The sequence below is a fragment of the Canis lupus genome, chromosome 13, assembly GCF_003254725.2.
Source record: "Canis lupus dingo isolate Sandy chromosome 13, ASM325472v2, whole genome shotgun sequence".
Lineage (NCBI taxonomy): Eukaryota > Metazoa > Chordata > Mammalia > Carnivora > Canidae > Canis > Canis lupus.
The window spans coordinates 46,990,816-47,011,570 of NC_064255.1; the positions used below are offsets into that span (position 1 = coordinate 46,990,816).

Below are 20,755 nucleotides of genomic sequence, written 5' to 3' on the forward strand. Positions count from 1 at the left end.
TTTTTTACATAATCCATTTTTTAAAAATTGAAATTAGGCTTCATCAAAATCAAAAACTTCTGCTCTGCCAAAAACATTAAGAGAATGAAAAGACAAGCTACAAACTGGAAAAATATATTTGGTTACATACTTGACAAGAGACTTATATTCAGAACATGTATAAAGAACTCTCAAAACTCAGCAATAAAAAGTAACTATTTAAAAATGACCAAAATATTTGAATAAACACTAACAGAGGTTTTACAAATGGCAAATAAGTGCATCAAAAGGTGCTTGATACCATTCGTTATGAGGGTAATGTGAATTTAAACCAGAATAAGATGCCACATCTATCAGAATGACTAAAATTTCTTAAAGTCTTGGCAAAGATACTGAACAACTGGCACTCTCATATATTGTTGGCTGGAATGTAAAATGGTATAGCCACTTTGGAAAATGATTTGGAAGTTTCCTATAAAATTAACTATATGCTTACTATAGGATCCAGCAACTTGACTCCTAAAAGTAAAAACTTATGTTCACAGAAAACATGCCAGTGAACATTAAAAGCATCTTTATTCAAAATCACCAAAAACTGGAAACCACCCAATGTCCTTCAGTTAGTGAGTAAACAAATTGTGACACATCCATACAATGGAATATTACTCAGCAAAACAACCCCCCAAAACAAAAAACTATTGACTCATGCAACAAAATAAATGAATCTCAAATGCACTAGCTAAATGATAAAAGTCCGATTCAAAAGGCTACATATACTGTTTAATTCCATTTATTAACATGCTAGAAAAGGCAAAACTGTAGGGATGGCAAACAGATCAGTGGTTGTCAGGGTTTAAGAGCTGAAAAGAATATGACTACAAAGGGACAACACAAGGAAGGTTTTTTTGGAGAGAATTATATCTTGGTTGCAGTGATAGTTACACAACTCTATACATTTTTCAAAAATCATAAAACTATACACCAAAAAGAGTGAATTTTGCTGTATACTAAATAATTTTCAAAAAATAGGTTATGGCAATTTTTTTAAAAAAGGAAAGGCAATTTGGAAGGAATAGTAATAATAATAATGATTAAAAACAATGTCTCACGGGCAGCCAGGGTGGCTCAGCAGTTTAGCACCGCCTTCAGCCCAAGGTGTGATCCTGGAGACCCAGGACTGAGTACCATGTCAGGCTCCCTGCATGAAGCCTCCTTCTCCCTCTTCCTGAGTCTCTGCCTCTCTCTCTCTCTCCCCCTCTCTCTCCCTCTCCCCCTTTCTCTCTGTGTTTCTCATGAATAAATAAAATCTTTAAAAAACAAAAAAACCAATGTCTCCAGAACGAGGTCAGTTCATAAAAAGGGGCTCAGTTGGAGATGGATTTCCAAATCAAGGCAAAAATCTAGTTGCCCAAATTATTGAATAATGTCATAAAGGTAAAAATGCTGAGCTGCCTATGAAGTATGCCTTTGGTCCTGATTTATCTCACAAATCTACGACAATTCTAACCATATTCCACATCACAAATGAAGACAAAGGGAAGGCTCAAAGCTAACAATCAGGCAGGACTTTAGCCTTTACTTATACTAGTACATCTTAATCAGGGGTTCTTAACATGGAATACCTAGATAGAATTCTAGGAATCCACAAAAGTGGATGAAACAAAAATTCATCTTTATTTTCACTAATCTCTAACTGAAATGTGATATAGTCTTCTTAGTTTATGAATGTATGTAAATAACTGTGTAGACTAAACAGGACCTGTAACTCTATAACTCAGAAATCAGATTTTTCCCATCATATCGTATTACCGTAGATTCTCTCCTATCTTATTTTGGTATGCATTAACAAACATTTATAAATAATATATCTAAGGAGTTTTAGTACTTTGATAACTTTATTTCATATAATTAGTTTCCTTTATAATCTTGTGTATTTCATTTCATACATTTAAAATACATTAAATCTCTTAAAATACAGATAAAGCATTATTCTAAAAGAGGGTTCATAGGCTTCCCCAGAACACCAAAGGACCCATGAGAACTATCCCTGCTCTGAATTATCCTGCTCCCATCATACACAGCACCACTTTTTTCAGGTCTCTAACACCTTCATACATGCATGAAGTATCACTCTCTCCATGGATATATAATAGTTTACACCCAAGACAGAGAAATGCACAATTGTTTTTTTTTTTTTTAGCAGTAATCATATTTGTTTGTACTCACTAAATGGTAAAGTCCATATAAAATTAAATCATATACATACAAAGAGAAACCTCAGACTAAATACTACATTGTTAAATGAAACTACACAAGAATGGTTAAAAAAAAAATCAACCTATCTTATGTCTCAAATAAAAAGGAATTAAATGAATCGTCTGGAAAATATTCTTATGTTGCTAAAAATGCATGGAGAAAAGTAGGAAGTTGAGTTTTGTTTTCTAAATCCTATACTATGCACACATTGCAATACCTTATCCTCTCATTTAAAAAGTAAAGAACAGGGGAACCTAGGTGGTTCATTTAGTTAAGCATCAGACTCTTGATTTCGGCTCAGGTCATGATCTCAGGGTCATGGGATCGAGCCCCACATGAGGCTCCAAGCTTAGCGGGGAGTCTCCTTGAGATTCTCTCTATCCCTCTCTCTCAGCCCCTCCCCCTGCTCATCTCTAAATAAATAAATCTTTTTTAAAAAGTAAAAAAACAAAGGATCTCAAACTTAAAAGAACTAGATCACACAGATTTCTAAAGTAAAATTCTTATGACTACTTGGGTTAAATAATAGCAAACTGCCAACCAAGTGGGATACAGTAGTCACTTAAATAATGAAAAAGCCCAAACAGTGGGAGGGAGTGAGAGGATCTAAAGGCCAAGAACCACAAATTCAATTGTGGATCAAGGGATAACCGAAAATTTTTTTAAAATTCTGTAGTCTGAAGATGACCTGGTCAGAAATGGGGGGGAGGAGGGAAGAAGAAACATTCTTGGAGAAAAAAATAAATACTACAAATATTACAGGAAATATTACAAAATCAATTCTATTATAAAGGTATTATCTCCTTATCAATAAAATATAGTAGTTAAAAAATTTTGAGTAGGAATATACTGCTTATTTTGTAACAGAAATCAAGGAACAAATAGAATTTGCTTTTCCATATTTCCTATCATTATTTGATGACAAAATGAAATGTAGCCACACAAAAATCACTCATTCAGTTTTAACCTAACAGTATTTCATTTTTATACAGAGTTACCATAATTTTTAAGATGTTAACAAAAACGTAATGCACTCCATCTATAACAATTTGCCATATCCCTACCCATATCTTAGAAATTTTTCATTTTAAGCAAATTATGACTCTTCAAATCATTTTTTTTTTCTGACTACAGAATCACTATGTACTCATCTCAGAAAACTTGTAAAATACAAAAGAAAAAATTTCTTAAAAAGAAACCAGAATTCCCTGTAATCTTACCAACTACAAACAAACATAACCATGTTATTTCCTCTATGGGTACCAGCTTACATATTAATAATAATGCTATTAGTCAATGTCTATTAGACACTTTGAGCTATTTAGCTAATAGCTTTACATACACTATTTCATTTTACACTTACAACAATCCTATTCAAGTAGGCAGATGAATATTGCTATTTTACAGATAAGTCAACTAGAGATTAAAGGGGTTAGGAAACATGCCTAGAGTCACAGAGATAAGTGGTAATGCTATACCACCATTAATGTATATATAAACAGAGAATGCTGTGTATTCTAGTCTATTCTAAGGTAACTCCCTGATCATAAAAATTATAAATAAAATTAAATTTATAATTAAATTTAATGTAACAGCATGTGGACATACCATAATTTAATCACTCCTCTACTGGATCAGATTATTTTTGTATAGTATTCAGCATGGTGTTACTCATTCAATACAAAAAATAAAAAGTAGATAAATGCAAGACTTCCTTGTCTACTTCTACATTTAAATTAAAATATATTAATTCAACTTACTCTTTTACTGAGGCAAATAACTGGCCACATACTGCAACCTAATGTGCAGCAGCAACAAAGGCAGCCACAAAGTAGCCAACGTACATTAACAGGAAGGTTCTTCTTAAGACAACTGTTAACTCTGTTGATGCTGGCTTTAAATTCTTCAGGAGCTACCTAAAGAAAAATTTTAAGAAATAACAATACTGCAATATTAATGTCAATAAACATGTCTCATTAGCATAATTGTTTCTCTAATTTGTTAGGAAAAGACTTTACTTTTGAGGTATATAAAGAGTACCTAAGTAAATGACACTCACTTTTCCAGTTAATGAAGAAGGGAATTCTGATTCAAATTTGTTGCTCAGTCCAAATCTATTTAAAAAAAAAAAAAAAGTTATTACCTGTCATTGGTGGGGGAAAGAAAAGGCCAATTAACTTAATCAAAGGTCAAGTAAATAGATGCAACTTGATATACAAAGTAACAATGGAAGTTTGAGACACAAAAACATTGTAATCAGCAATTTATGAAATGTAACAAGCAATTTTAGCAGCTGAATCAGAACTTTCCTCAAAGAAGCTAAGAATACAAAGCTAAGCAAGCAAAGTATTAATGTAATGAAAAAACAACACAATTATCCAATTTTCTCAAAATTACTGAGATTCTTCCAATTAAGTACTAGAAAGCTACAATCTCTGCTATTGATTATTCTTTAGGTCAAGAGCACTTGTTAACACTCAAAAAAGCAGTAAGATGTCTAAGAATGCAAATTGATCAGTTAGTATTTTCTGAGAACGGCATATCCACACTGTTGTTACAGCCAGAAAATGCTTTGAAAAAAAAAAAAAAAAAAAAAAAAAACCTAGAACAATGTGATAGCTGCCTGGCTACTTAAACTCAGAAGTACTAGACACTTACTATACATACCAGAAATGGAACTGAGGTAGTGAATTTTAATAACTTTAAACTTTTAAATGTCTGCAAAAGTCACAAGGATTGATTAGGCACTTAACTATTCCTTTGTATAGGTTATTAGGAAAGGATAAGATACTCATGGACATATTGGTAACGGCAGATTGCACTCGGAAATAAAAACTGAGATACCTAAATATGATGACTTTTGTTAGATCCTGAAGCCAAAAATTTTTTCAATTTTATTGAGATATACTTGACATAACACTATTCATTTAAGGTATACAAGATAATGATTTGATATATGTATATATTATGAAATGATTACCACAATAAGTTTGGTTACCATCCATCTCCTTACATAATTACAAATTTTTTTCTTCCTATGATGAGAACCCTTAAGATTCACTGTCTTAACAGCCCTTATAAATACACAGTCCTGAAACAAGGAAGAGTAAAATGCTCACTGATAGCTCTCTCAGTACCTCCTTTTCATCTATTTTTTTAGAGACGAGGACATTCAACAAATGTTACTAAGTATAAATTATACATTTCCATCTCTTGAAGTATAATCTCCCTTGGTCTGAAGGTTTTCTCTTTCAATCAAGAGTTTCCATTTCAATTATGTCTATTATTGCAATTAACCATCTACTTCCAAGTGGTCTTTGAAAAATTTTAGAAAAGCAACACCCAGAAACCTCCAAGTCTTTGCTTTTTTTTTTTTTTTGAGAGTGCACACCTGCAAAGTGGGGGAGGGGCAGAGAGAGACTCTTAACCCAGCACAGAGTCCAACATGGGGCTCGATCTCATGACCGTGAGGTTATGACCTGAGCCAAAACCAAGAGTCAGACACTGAACCAACTAAGCCACCCAGAAGGCCCTCTCCACCTTTCCTAAATAGAAAAGTCTCCCTCTTTCATCCCAGCCATTAAGACATTTAACACAGATTAAATGGAGGGAGCAGTCCAGGATGAGTTTAAACCCTAATTTCCTTTTTTTCTAGAGCCTGAATATTTCCTTATTGGCTACACTGACTGCTGGCCATGTGAGTGTTGATTCTTTACCCAGGGAACATAACAAGCTAATTAATTGCTCTGTTGTTCCTGCAGGTCAGGGCTCCTTTTAAGTCAGGCTAGTTATTCTTCTGATAAGAACTTGTAGTTCCAAGGACATTGACTTAGTTCCTCTTCAGTCATACTTCTTGTTAAGTTGTATCTGAGGAACAGATAGTAAACCTTCCTCTTCCTTCATCTCACCCCTAAAAAAAAATACCAAGAAAGATTACCCCGTGACAAGATTATCACTATATAGAATGCTTAGCTTTTCTACCAGTCATTAACTTGGTGCTAATGAATATTCCCTTCCCCTTTGCTTGCATTTCCCACCCACTGAACAAGAATACCTGAAATAAATGTAAAGAAAATGCTGCACTTGAAGCCCTTGAAGTCCACAAGAGTGAACCCCAACCACGCTTTGCTTTCTCTTTTAAAATCTCTAACCAAGACATATAATATCCAAATAAGTACTTATGATTACTAGTAGAATGAGCCATGATAATCAGGCACCCCTTCTCCATCTGCATTTGGAATATAGTTCTCTGTTACAGGGGTTTTCAAAGGTTTGGCATCAGGACCTTCCCTCTCTTAAATCTTTGAGGACCTCAATAACTTAAGTTTATGTGCTTTATATTTACCAATATTTTGGATTAGACATTAGAACTAAGACATCTAAAACATTTTTACGACTTATTCATAGGGGCCCCTAGGTGATGCAGTCAGTTAAGCAACCAATTCTTGGTTTCAGTTCTAGTAGTGATCTCAGGGTCATGAGACTGACCCCTCCCACCCCCACCCCAGTCAGGATCCACGCTCAGGGCAGTTGGCTTGAGATTCTCTTCTCCCTCTGCCCTCTTTCTCCCCTTCCAGCTCTATTCCTCACAAGTAAATAAATAATTCTTAAAAAAAAAACAAAAAAACACCTTATTCATAAATGATCCCAGTATATGCTAACAAATATAACATTTTTATGAGAAATGACTTTTTCAAACCAAAAAATTTTGGAGAGAGAAGTACTATTTTACATTTTCACATCTCCTTAACATTTGACAATGGAAGACAGTTGGATTCTCACATTTCTTTGTGCATTCAATCTGCTGTGATACGCTCTTTGGTTGATGTTTATAAAGAAAATTAGGCCTCACCAGATATGTAGTTGGAAATTTGTGTATACCATTCTTTGATAATATACCAAAACTCAACACATGGTAGTGTCTGGAGATAACTGAAACTACATCAATGACCTTTTAAACTTTAGCTATGTTTTTGTTTTGTTTTGTTTTTTAACTTTAGCTATGTTAAACTAAATTCCATTGGTATATATTACGTTTTGAATGGTTTTACCAATACCTGATTTTGTAACTTCATACATTTGTCCCTTGAAAATATTAGTAAACTGAGTAAATTGAGTTATTCAAATCTTCAAAATGTTGGCACACTTCATTATAATGTTAGAATCATCACATTCATTAATATGACCACTGAGCTCACTAGAAAATATGGGAAACTGCCAAGTTCCAGTGACAGATACAAGTTTTCCAAAATTCTAATTTTCATCTGAAAGCTAGAGTTTCATTACTGACAACAAATGCTAAGAGTTGTTTTCCTTGAAGTGACAGTCTTGATTTTTAAAAAGTAAGAGGCTGAAAGTTAACGAACCAACACTACATAAACAAGAGAAAAAATGATTCAATTAAAAATATTAGAGCTACCACCTATACCTTAAAAACTAAGTTCAAAGCTTATTACTTTAATAGATCTTTTTTTCCTAGCTTTGAATGTCACTGGTGGAGATGAGCAATGGTTGTTATTTTTAGTGGGTCTCCAGGCTACACACAGGCAATAAAAAGCAAAAGGAAAAAAAAAAATGTAGGGAAAAGTGGGGAAAGAGAAGTAGAAGAGGGAAAGACAAAATAAAGAAGAAAGTAAACATTGACAAAGTGCTACCAACAGCTGTCTCATTTACCATTCAATATCTACTGTCAGTCCATAAGATGATATAAAAGAAAATGTAAACATGTAGACATGTGCTATATCTACATTTCCCATTACCTAAAAGACCTCTTTCTCAATTATGGTTAAAACACTCATGGCTTCAGAATTGATAAAAGATTTAAACTTTTTTCAAAGAATGGTAAATATGACAAGATAAAGTACATTAAACTTAACCTAGTTTATTCTTATCCATAACAAGTTTACAAGTCTTGAAAAGAGAATTCATTCAAATCACAACCACTGAGCATCTTCTCTGTAATACTTCATAACAAGATCCTAGAATAGACGACTTATACAGCTTTTAAACCAAAGATAGCATGTACAAAGCCAATTTTACTTTTATGTAATTTGAGGTAATTCTGAAAGTTCATGTAATATTATCTACTAAAGCTTTGGAGAGAAACAGCAACTTTACACCTAACTCTAAAGGAATCTTCAAATAGGCTTGTTTTACTCTTATCTCACCTTCTTCCATTTCACTGTCACCTCATTCTATAGCTATAACTCAAAGCGTAAGCCAATCTGTTACCTTGCACTCTCATCTTCATCCAATTCAGAATCTCCTTTTTCTGGGGCACCTGAGTAGCTCAGTCAGTTAACCGTCTGACTCTTGATTTCAGCTCAGGTCATGATCTCAGATTCCTGAGATCAAGTCTAGCGTCAGGCTCCACACACACTGCAGAGTCAGCCTCAGATTCTTTCTCCCTCCCCATCTGCCCCTCCCCACTCATTCTCTCCTAAATAAATAAAATCTTAAAAAAACAAAACAAAACAAAAAAAAAAACCTCCCTTTCCTGATAGATCACCTCCCTTCTAAATTCCTTTTAAGATTTAACTTTGGTACCCCTAATCTGTATATCTACCCTGCATAACTCCTTATCTCTTCTTTAAAAAAAATTTTTTTTCTTCTCCAATATAACCAAACATCCTCTTAGAATGACACTCTTTCCTAAAAATTCTCAATCATAGCTCATTCTCTGGAAGCCCACCTTCCAGACTCCATCTTCCATGTTCCCATGATACTTGACTACATTCTCTCTTGTGCAGTCCTTATCATACTTTATAATTATGTTTACAAGCCTAATTCCCTACTCTGAGTTGTTTGTGGGTAGGTATCTAAATTATCTTTATATCCCAACAGTCTGGCCCAATGCCTGATAAATACTCAATAAACATTCGCTGAATGATAAATTTCCAAAACAGAAAATATGTCTACATTCCACTAACTCTTCATTGCAAATTTCCACACCACTGTTCTGTCTTCTTCTGATGCCCATGATTTCTGTTTCTATCACATTGCTCCAAATCTCAATCATCATTTTCAGCCTTCCAGGTCACACTCTCTCTGTGCTAGAGCTCCACAAAACTACCCTCACATTTGATGATTTACTAGGAGGCTCACATGACTCAGTATATAGTTGTACTCACTGCAGACAGATACAAAAGCAAAATCAGCAAAAGGAGAAGGAACAAAGGGCAAAGTCCAAAGAAACCAAGAGCAAGCTTGCAAGAGTATCTTCTCAGTGAAGGCACAAGGATGTGCTTAATTCCTCCAGCAACTAGTTTTAACATGTATACAATACTGTCTACCAGGAATGTTCATTAGAGATTCAGTGCCCAAGGCTTTTATCAGGAACTGGTATACATGCACCCTCTACTAACAGAGACCAAAATTCCAGATTCTCAGAAGGAAAGTATAAATAACATTGTTTGTTCAAACAATTTAGGCTCAGTGAGCCATTCCTATCAGTTTGGGGAATACTGGGAACCCTCCTCAAGTCCAAGCTCCCAGACACCTGCCAAGAGCCAATACTACAAACAAGTGTTTCTAAGGACAGAAGTCTGGAGCCTGCTATGTTAACTCCTTTCTGTACACCTTCCTACTCTCAGGACAGTTTAGACTCTCGTCTTCATCCCAATTAGACGTACTTATGTCCTCAGTATCTTTACTATTTTTCTCAACGAAGGCAAGCTTAGCTTCCCAAAAGCTAACCATTTGCTCCTGGTTTTATCTCCTCCAGTCTCCTCTGCAATCAGTGTATTGTTCCCTCTCTTTTGGCTGCTTACACATAGCCTACAAACCTGCTTACGTCTACCCAGGTGGAGAATCTGAAATCCTATTCTCTTCTCCCTCAGTGTATGATGGCATCCACCTCTTTTCCTTCCTCATATAGTGTCCTGAAAGAGTCCTCACATTAACTGTCTTTATCTCATCTTCCATTCATTATTCAAACTACTACAACCCAGACTTTAATCTACATTTCTTTACTGATGAGACCAGTCTACAGAGTAGTTGAAAACAATTTTTTCAGCAAGTCCTCCTTAATAGAGCATGCTTTCTCCTAGCAAAGAGCTTGAGAATTAGAGTGGGGGAATAACTTAGTTGGCTACAGCAAATACCTCCTTTGCAATGTCTTTGATTTCTGGCAGGTTTTTTCTATACTGTTATGTATTACCTATATTATTAGTTTGCAAACTTCATTTTTAAAAAGATTTATTTATTTTATTGAGAAAGAAAGAGCTTTTTGTTTGTTTATTTCATTCTAGGGCAATCAAAGCATTACTGTTTTAAGATCATCTTACTTTACTAAATCGATTAGAAAAGGCACATGTCATGTTTAGTAATGTAATTGCAAAATACCATCTTAAATGGTTTTGATGTTACATAGGTTACTTAGTTTTTATACTATCTTAGTTCAGTTTGGGGGAGGTTTTTGTTTTTTTTTTTTTTAATTTTGGCAGGAAGTGGGGTCTGTTAGCAATGAAAATGAGATATATGTCTCAGCTTAACTTGACTGCATTATAAATTACTGCTTTTATTATAAATTACTTACCTTTATCTATTATGCTCTCCAAGTCTAAAGTTTTTGAGTATGGCAAAAAATAACTTCCTTTATTCTAAATCAAAGTACAATTAGACCTGGACAATATCGAAAAAGCCAAATTTTATCATGTAAAATTACAATTTGATATTCTTGAAAGAAGAGTAATGGATAGGAAGCTAAACTCCCCTTAAACCTAATAATCTGTATTAATCTAAAAAGCTGCAAGTAGCATTTAATAATTTCAAAAGATACAATTCAAGGTGGATGGCATCTTAATTCAGTTATCTACAAAGACTAATATGTAAATGAAACTAAAAAAATATGGGACACCTGGATGACTCAGCAGTTGAGCATCTGCCCTGGGCTCAGGGCATGGACCCAGGGTCCCAGGATCAAGTTCCACAGGGGGCTCCTAGTGGGGAGCCTGCCTATGTTGCTGCCTCTTTTGTGTGTGTCTTCATGTCTTTCATGAATAAATGTTCTTTTTTTAAATCTTAAAAAAAAAAAAACTAAAAAATATTTATCAAGCACCGTCAATGGAACTTTAAATTATTACAACCATTCCAGAAATAATTTGGCATTACAAATATTTAGACCTTTGTCATAGTACTTTCTCTTTCAGGAATCTAGCCTAAAAAATAATCCCGCTCTCGAATAAGTCTTTAAAAAAAATAAAGTTTGCAAACTAATAACATAGGAAATATGTGTTATACCATGAAGTTAAAAAGAAAACACAAAACTGTACATACACTGTGCTCTCAACTATAAAGAAAAAAAACTGGGATCCCTGGGTGGCGCAGCAGTTTGGCGCCTGCCTTTGGCCCAGGGCACGATCCTGGAGACCCGGGATCGAATCCCACGTCGGGCTCCCGGTGCATGGAGCCTGCTTCTCCCTCTGCCTGTGTCTCTGCCTCTCTCTCTCTCTGTGTGACTATCATAAATAAATAAAAATAAATAAAAAATTTAAAAAAAAAGAAAAAAACTTACAAAATAATAGAAACGTTCAGAGTAAAATTTGATAGTATATAAAAGTAAAAAAAAAAAAATTTGTAACTTTTGACCCAGGTAGTACTGGGTCAATTCTTCTAGAAATGTATAGAAATCTATGGAGCCTGTATTTCATACTTTAAGAACCCTCATATAACTGGCAAATGTTCCCAATATGTTAAATGAAAAATGTAGAATACAAAATCCTTTTAAGTATGGTTTCAATTTTTTAGTAAAAATATTTACACATATGCAGAGAAAAATTCACAAAGTTAATCCATCAAAATATTAATCATGGTTAATCATAGGCAAGAAGCTTATGAGTGATACTTCATTTTCTAGATTTCCAAGTTTTCCAAAATGTCTATAACATATATTGCTATTTTAAACTAAACAGGGACTCCTGGGTGGCTCAGTCGGTTAAGTGTCTGACTCTTGATTTCAGCTCAGGTCATGATCCCCAGGTTGTGGGACTGAGCCCTCTGTGGGGCTCCACACTCAGCAAGGAATCTGCTTAAGTCCCTCTCCCTCTGCTCCTCCCCTAACTCCCCACCCTCAACCCCTGCTCACTCTCACTTGTGCACTCTTTCTCTAATAAATAAATATTAAAAAGAAAAGACTCCTAGAAAGAAAAATTTAGTAAGGATGAAAAATAAAGACACCAAAATATTAAATGACCTTGGTCTCTTGGTAATTATAGGCAGCTTATTTTCTGCTTCACTGAGACATCCCTATTTCCCAATTTCTAAATAATCTTTGTTTTTCCTTATAATTAGAAAAAGGATTTAAGAAAAAGAAAAAAGATTAAACCTGAAGGAGAAAATAGATTAAAGAGTATTTGTTTTTAAAGATTTTATTTTTAAGTAATCTCTATACCCAACACGGGACTTGAACTCAAACCCCAAGATTAAGAGTCACATGCTCCACCAACTGAGCCAGCCAGGCACCCAAAGGGGTTTGTTTTTAAGTTAAAGTAAAGAAATATATGTGCAATTGACATGCCTAGATTTCAAAATAATTCTACTTTTAAGGTATATTGTAGAGTACATTCTTAAAGGATTTTTAGAGATGTAACAAGTATACTGTAAAGAATTTAGAAATTAAAGAGAAAAAAATAATTTCTAGTTCACAACAGTACAAATCTCAGAATTGGAAAGCTGGAAAAGAACACAGTTTTCATTCAGTCCAAACATTTCATTTCACAGATGGAAAAATATCTAAGAGGTAAATAACATAATATGTAAGATCTAGTCTAGAGCCTTACTTTCTTGAACCCAAGCCGGGGGCAATTTCTACTACAGGTCAATGCCTCTAGTAATTCTCTGAAAGTGTAAAAAAAATGTTTATCTCCTTGACCTAGAAAACTTGTAGACTGAGAAAATATTTGAGAAATGGAGGGAGAAAGAGTTATTTTCCATCAAACAGAAATTATACAATTAAAACTAGTACAAAATAGGGATCCCTGGGTGGCGCAGCGGTTTGGCGCCTGCCTTTGGCCCAGGGTGCGATCCTGGAGACCCGGGATCGAATCCCACGTCGGGCTCCCGGTGCATGGAGCCTGCTTCTCCCTCTGCCTGTGTCTCTGCCTCTCTCTCTCTCTCTCTGTGACTATCATAAATAAATAAAATTTAAAAAAAATAAAAAAAGTTACATTAAAAAAAAAAAAAACTAGTACAAAATAAATGTTAACGTTCTCATATGGACCTAGAAAAATAAAATCTGTTTTTCAGCTTTTCACATTTGTACCTAAACTCCCAAAATATACAGGATTTATAAATGTTTGTGTTGATGAATAATATAGAAAATGCATACGTTTGTTGCTTTGGTTCCATAAAATAAAAGAAGCAATTAAGCAAACAGACTCTGGATCCAGCCAGACCTCCTGGAATGAAATCTTAACACTACCATTTACTAGATGTGTCACTCTGAGTAAGTTACGTTATGTTTTCTGAGCTTGAGTTTCCTTATTCATACACCAGGGACAATAATAGTGCCTAACTCATTAAATAATGTAACAAAGCACCAACAGTGAATGGCATAAACACTGTATGTTGTAACTGCTTTTATTATTATAAAACAACATAAATGTCTAGTGTGTTTTTATTATGGTTATCATTCTTCTAATAAACTGGGCAATATCATTTAATAGCCACTTTGGACAACTTGATAAACTAGAGAACACCCAAATATCAATGACTTCACAAACATCCTCTTCAAACAGCTTAGCAAATAGAATAGCCAATGATCGAATTGCCTAACGTTAACTGTGAAAGATTTTCCAACTTTTTGCCAACCTTTTCAAGGTCAGGAGGTGGTATACAGGAAACGGGGTATCCAGGAAGGTGCTAGGTTTAGGAAAGCTGGGCAACACTGATGAGTTAAAAACTCTACAAGCTAATATGGGCAAGCATCAGGCCAGGAATCCAGGTTAAGACAAAGGTTGAAAAGCACAGAGAAGTTACTGTGGTAAAGATGGTAGAGCAATACAAAGGAGAGACCTAATGCCCAAATTCTAATCCTGGTTCAGAAAGCCATGAGGTCTACTGTCTTGGGAAAGCAAATCTCCCATCTGGTTTTATTTGCTTCGAATAAGACAAACTGGCCTCTCGGCGTCAACAATGGCCCAAAGATCAAATGGTGTCCCAAAGTTTTTCAGAAAAAAAAAAATTAGCAAGGCTTCCTGAATTCACATTTTACCGGTGGGACAGTTGCTATTAAAACAAGAAGAAAGTTTAAAACTTTATTTTTGTCATAAAGTTTAGTTTTTCTCTTTGCAAGAGAAGGCTGTCAAAACTTTGTACTTTTTATCAAGTATGTCTCATCTCAACTCCTTGAGAAAGCTGTTACGAAAAAAAGAGTAAGGGAGAAATAAATGAGTTTTAATTTTAAATGGGAGGGGGTGGGGTCATTAAGAAGACAATTGTGAAAAGAAAATAACTGTGAAAGATCTGAAGGTGAATGAGCCAGCCATTTGGATATCTGGAGGGAATATTCCAGAAAGTGGAACAAGCCAGTGCAAAAGTCCTAAGCCAGGAGCGTGCCTGGAATCACTCAGAGAATAGAAAGGAAGCCAGTGTGACTAGAGTGGGGTAAACAAATCAAAGAATATAGAGGGGTGTCTGGGTGGCTCAGGCGACTGAGCATCTGACTTGATTCCTGCTCAGGTCATGATCTCAGGGTCCTGGGATCCAGCCCCGCCTTGGGGCTCCATGCTCAGTATGGAGCCTGAGTTTCTTTCTTTCCTTCTCCCTCTGTCTCTCCCAACCCCCTCCTTCCCACTCCCACCCCCACTTGTGCTCTCTCACGCACTTGTACTCTCTCTAAACTAAATAAATAAATTTGCTTTGTTCTTTTTTTTTTTTAAGAAAGAATAGCAGAAAGTCAGAAAAGTAACAATCGGTCAGATCACATAGGTCTTGTAGGCCACCAAAAGGAACTTAAACTCTGAAGATGGGGAGCTTTGGGGAGGTTTGATACAAAAGAGACAGGATCTGATTTTAAAAGAATCTCTAAAAATAATAAAATTAAAATAAAATAAAATAAAATAAAATAATAAAATAAAATAATAAAATAATCTCTATGGGAGAAGTACTAAGAAGACTGTAAAGGCTGAGAAGCAAAGGAGGAAGGGAGAAAAAAAATTCAGCGTAAGCAGAAGTGAGATGGTGACAGCTCACACTGGTTAGTGGAGATAACAAAAAGTGGTCAAATTTTGAATACATTTTGAAGACAGAGCCAATGGATGATTTCCTGACAGCCTGGATGAAGTGAAAGAGAAAGAGAGACCTTACAGATGTGTCAGAGATGTTTTTAGCCTAAGCAAATAGGTTGCCAGATCTGCCACCAATTGAGAATAAAAAGGCTGCAGTTGAAATTGATTTGGGGAAAAGATTATGAAAATCAGTCTTGGATATTTTGGATCCTGAGACATTCAACCTGTACAAATCTCGGCTCATAGAATTTTATCTTCCTACAGATATGACAAGACCTATGAATACATGAACCAAAAATTTCAGATTCAAACTGAAAGCATCAACTATGCAGATGGCAAGTGAAGACAGCACTTATTTCATAATGTTGAACTCTGAGCTCAATGGAATCAGCTTTTTAGCTATTTTGGGAGATAAATTCATCATAACTACGGAAGAAATTAAGAGATGTTAATTCATAAAAACCATGCTTTAAATTCATCTGGTTGCCTCAATACACATCTGAATATCTGAATATCAATGAAACTCAAAGAAGAAGGGCTAGAACTGAAAGTATACTGTGCTTTCCCAGAAGACACAGAACCCCTGGAGTTAGGACATAAATATGAATCTCAGAACACGTCTAAAAATTCTGTGTGACCAAATTCTGAATATTTGGTTGGGTTCATCCAGCTCTGTGAAAATACAATCTTATTAATAAACTAGTAAAATCAAAGACTTATTTTTTAAATAATTTATTAATTTGTTTTATCATAAACCTCATCACTATATAGTTCTATAATATTCTAGCATTAGAATTTTACTAATTTTCAACTATTAAGATTGTATTTTCAAGTATTTATAGACGATTACATATGTTATTAAACAATGGAAATTATTTATTTATTTTTTTTTTTTTTATTATTTAAATATATACTGATTAAACTTCTTGGTAGTAACCTCTAACAATATATGAGTTCAACTAATCTAACTCAACTATCTAATTTATACATACATTAGAATATTCTTCACATATAAATCTTACAAGCAACACAATAGTGATAAATTATGTTCATTTAAGAATATATAGGTTGAACTGGATTATAATATAAACTACCAAAAATATAAATTTCAAGGACATTTAGAATAGTTTAGAAATGGCAGAAAAAGAAGGCTGGGTACACAGGAATTCCTTTACTAAACTTCAAGGACTCCATTATAACTACAACACAAAATCAAAGAGAATAAAAAAAAAAAAAAAAAAAAGAGCTCTTGCAGGAAGTACACACACATATACACACTCACGATTAAAAAAAACAACAACACAAAGTTTGGTTACCCCAAAGTCAAACCAACTCTAACCAACATAAGCTTAGGTTTTCTTAGATGGTAAGATCCTACATAGACCTACATAGATGGAGAAGAGCTTAAGGAGAAAAAAAATCAGTTGTCTAGGTCTTTGTGAGAAAATTCAGCCCTTGTATATTCAATTTAGTTTTAAGTGTAAAGACTTAAAAAGCACAGTCTTTTCCTCAAATCTAATAAACAGATCATTGTCAAACACCACGCCTCTCGTAGCCAAAGGGTAAGACTTTACAAAGCTCACTTCAAAATCTATGATCTTGTGGGAAAGCCCCTCTCTACTTCCGGGACACGCTGTTCCCTTGCACTAGCTGCCCTATGGTAGCAGAACAGGAAATGCAGGTATGTCATCGAGAGGGCCTCTAGTCAACAGTAAAGGCAACCACAGTTCTTTGACCTCACTCCTTATAAAACCAAAGCAAAAAACACAGCAAAACACAAGATGGGAATGAGGATGAGATGGGAATGGGGAAAGAGATGGCACCAGGAGTTCCTGCTGTTTTTTTTTCAGACCTGAGAGTTGTGAACTTTGATGACTTCTAGACAGAACTTTATCTAAAGACCATCACCACAACCATCATGTCTCATCCAGGCCATTCAGCAGCCTCCTAACTACTCTCTCCTGTTTCACTCTAATCCCTCTACAATCCTTTCCTGCTCCTATTCAGTTCACCAACTTCATGTCAAGGCACCATCCCCCTTACTCACTACATTCTGGCCACTGCACCCAAGTGGCCTTTCAGTTCCTCAGGCCAGCCAGACTTATTTTGCTCTTCTCCATACCTGGAATGCTCTTCACAGAACCTTTCATAGTTCCTAAAATGCTACTATTCAGAAGAGCTTCTCCCTAATCCCATTATTATCAGTCACAGCACTTTATTTAAAGGGCTCCTTCGCAGCAATTTGCTCAGACATAATTTGTCTCTTAACTATAAGCTCTGTGAGGACAGAGCAACTATGTTTGTTTTATTCACAACTATGTACCTACTGTCTCACATAATACCTAACATAAAATTTAATAAATGCTTGTCGGGATCCCTGGGTGGCTCAGCGGTTTAGCTCCTGCCTTTGGCCCAGGGCGTGATCCTGGAGTTCCAGGATCGATTCCCACATTGGGCTCCCTGCGTGGAGCCTGCTTCTCCCTCTGCCTGTGTCTCTGCCTCTCTCTCTCTCTCTGTCTCTCATGAATAAATAAATAAAATCTTTAAAAAGATAAATAAATAAATAATAAATGCTTGTCAAACTACTTATCAAAAAACCTCAATAAAAAATTATTTGAGGAAACAAATATCTTAAAACTCAAGTATTAAAATTCAAGCATCTAAAAAAAAATAAAAAATAAAAAAAATAAAATAAAATAAAATTCAAGCATCTAAATCCAGTACTCTTAGCCAACTTTTCTTTTTTTTTTTTTTTTAAAGATTGTATTTATTCATGAGAGACAGGGGGGGGGGGCAGAGGGAGAAGCAGGCTCCCTGCAGGGAGCCCACCGTGGGACTGGATCCAGGGCCCCTAGGATCAGGCCCTGGGGCGAAGGCAGCGCTAAACCGCTGAGCCACCCAGGCTGCCCGCAATTTTTCTTATTTCGTAGTTCTAATTATGTTGGTTGTCTCATTCCCAACCTACAATTCATCTATTAGATAGAAAGAAGGTAAACAGAAAGGAAAGCCCACACATGTGAAATGTAAATGGAAGTGCCCTTTAGAGAAGATCTTCAAACCCCAAAATACCTGAATGACCCCTAAGAATATCACTGTATACCAACCTGATAATACCTGCTGTTGATTAAATGTTTCAACTCAATTGGATAATTCTGACTTATGCTCAAGATCTTGTTTAAAAGCAGGAAAGCATATATTACCTTTTCGATGGATTTCCAAGAAAATGATAAAGATGAGCCACAAAATGTGCATGAAGGGATAAATACCAAAATATGTAATAAGTAACAATTTGCTAAATGTTTATTGTGAGTCCACCACATTAGGTAAATTATATTGGACTCCCATACCTAATCTTTGAGGTAGACATTATCCCTTTTGCAAATGAAAAAACTAAAGCACAGAAAGGTTAATGGTTACATTTAGGTTACAGTTGGGAACTATCTGAGAATTAAAACTAACCTGCTGAACATCAAAGACCATACTCGTTGTGCCACATACCATCAATTGCTTCTAAATGTGTCTAATATGATAAGAGAATCGCCTAAGCTCTTATTAAAAATAAAAATTCCTAGACTCTTCTTGAGATTTTGATTGGGGATGTTAGAGCAGAGAACCTAAAATGTGTATCTTTTAAAACGCTCTTAGTGATTTTGATAATCAGGCAAGTTTAAGAAATCTTGCATTGGGATTAAGCTACACTACATGAACACTGAAAGTTTGGTTTAAGATCTGATTTTATAAATGGATTCTGAAACAAATTATGAAAAGTCACAAAAAAATCTTTCACAGAAGATACTAAAGACACTAAACATAGCTGTTGCTACGTGTTATATTGAAAACCTAATTTTATTGAGAATAAAATCATAAGTAGTTTTATAGATTAGAAAGCTGAACTAGACACAGACACTATGGAGATTTAAAAGATCCGGGATGCCTGGGTGGCTCAGCAGTTAAGCGTCTACTTTTGGCTCAGGGCATGATCCCAGGGTCCTAGGATCAAGTCCCACATGGGGCTTCCTGCATGGAGCCTGCTTCTCCCTCTACCTGTGTTTCTGCCTCTCTCTCTGTCTATAAATCAATAAAATCTTTAAAAAAAATTAAAAATCTCCTTCCAAGTTTACAGTTGGTCTAATAACCTGAGCCTTTAACCTATTAGAATATAAACTCAAGTTGGGAGTTCAAGAGCAGCTCTCAAAGTAAAAAATACTGTTCTTTACAGAAATATTATTATTCAGAGTAATATTATTTAGAATAATACTATTTGAGTAATTACCATCATAAATAATTTCATATAACTTATTTTTCACCATTTAGTATTCCACTTAGCTAGTCACATAAAATTTTAAGCAGTAGTCAATTTTATATCTGTTAAGAGGCATAAATCCAACATTGAACTGTTTGGACTGAAACACCATCTAAATTTCAAATTCAAATACAGTAAAATTTTGAAACTTCAGTTTGCTACCATATTCCTCATTTCTTCAAGAAAGTTTATCCACTGAGAAGTTTTAGTAGTTGATCCCATTAAAGTATTCAGCATTTTTTTTCTTTATATTATCAAAGATATGTTCAATGCTATATTCTAAATCAAACTAATTTCCTTTCAAATGATAAGGAGTAAGAAAAATTTCTCTGGGGGAAAAAATGTCTCAATGTTACAATTTTCCTATAATTATCATCAAATTTTGTTAAAACAAAAAGAGAGAAGCCATTTATCTTTTGAATATGATTTTATAAGAGTTCTACTGTAAAATATTGTTTGCCTTCAGTAGGAGGTTCAGGAAGGGAGGAAAACAATTACTCCTTTAGTAATTCTGACAAGATCCAAAAATGTATGCAATTATCTCATTTACTTAGAGAGCATTTTAGGACTTATAACATTCTATACACTATATTAAATAGTGGAGAAATAAAGACCAATAAACACAATTCCTGTTCTCAAAGAACTTCACAGCTTTATGGAAAAACATCAAAATAAGGTCTTCAAAAACTCAAAACAAAATGTTTAATCTTTAAAAATGGAAAGGAGGTGAAAATTATAAAGTTAAAAAAAAACCTGTTTAATCAAAGTAATTCTGTTATTTGGACAAATCATGATCAGATCTCCGGGTAGCAGTGTTGAAATACTGATACATTTCAAGATAGACCATCTTTTATTAACGCTACCATTTGAAAGGTCAAGATGTTCTTGTGATATCTCCTATGCAAAGATCTTATTGTACCCCAAAGAAGTTTCCAACTTTCTTCATTTCAAGTCACACTTCTAAATCTTTTGATTTTCCACAGCATACCTG

General features: G+C 34.8%; 1 protein-coding gene across 3 annotated transcripts in view; it reads right to left on the reverse strand.

Moving 5' to 3' along the window:
* Window positions 1-20,755, reverse strand: part of CHIC2 (cysteine rich hydrophobic domain 2) — a 60,540-nt gene that overhangs the window by 34,737 nt on the left and 5,048 nt on the right. For all 3 annotated transcript variants that reach the window (XM_025435745.3, XM_049092963.1, XM_049092965.1), the window contains exons 2-3: window positions 4,295-4,349; window positions 3,996-4,151 (exon numbers count right to left, since the gene is read on the reverse strand). In XM_025435745.3, the coding sequence (XP_025291530.1) occupies window positions 3,996-4,151; window positions 4,295-4,349 (211 nt within the window). The remainder of the gene's footprint in view (window positions 1-3,995; window positions 4,152-4,294; window positions 4,350-20,755) is intronic.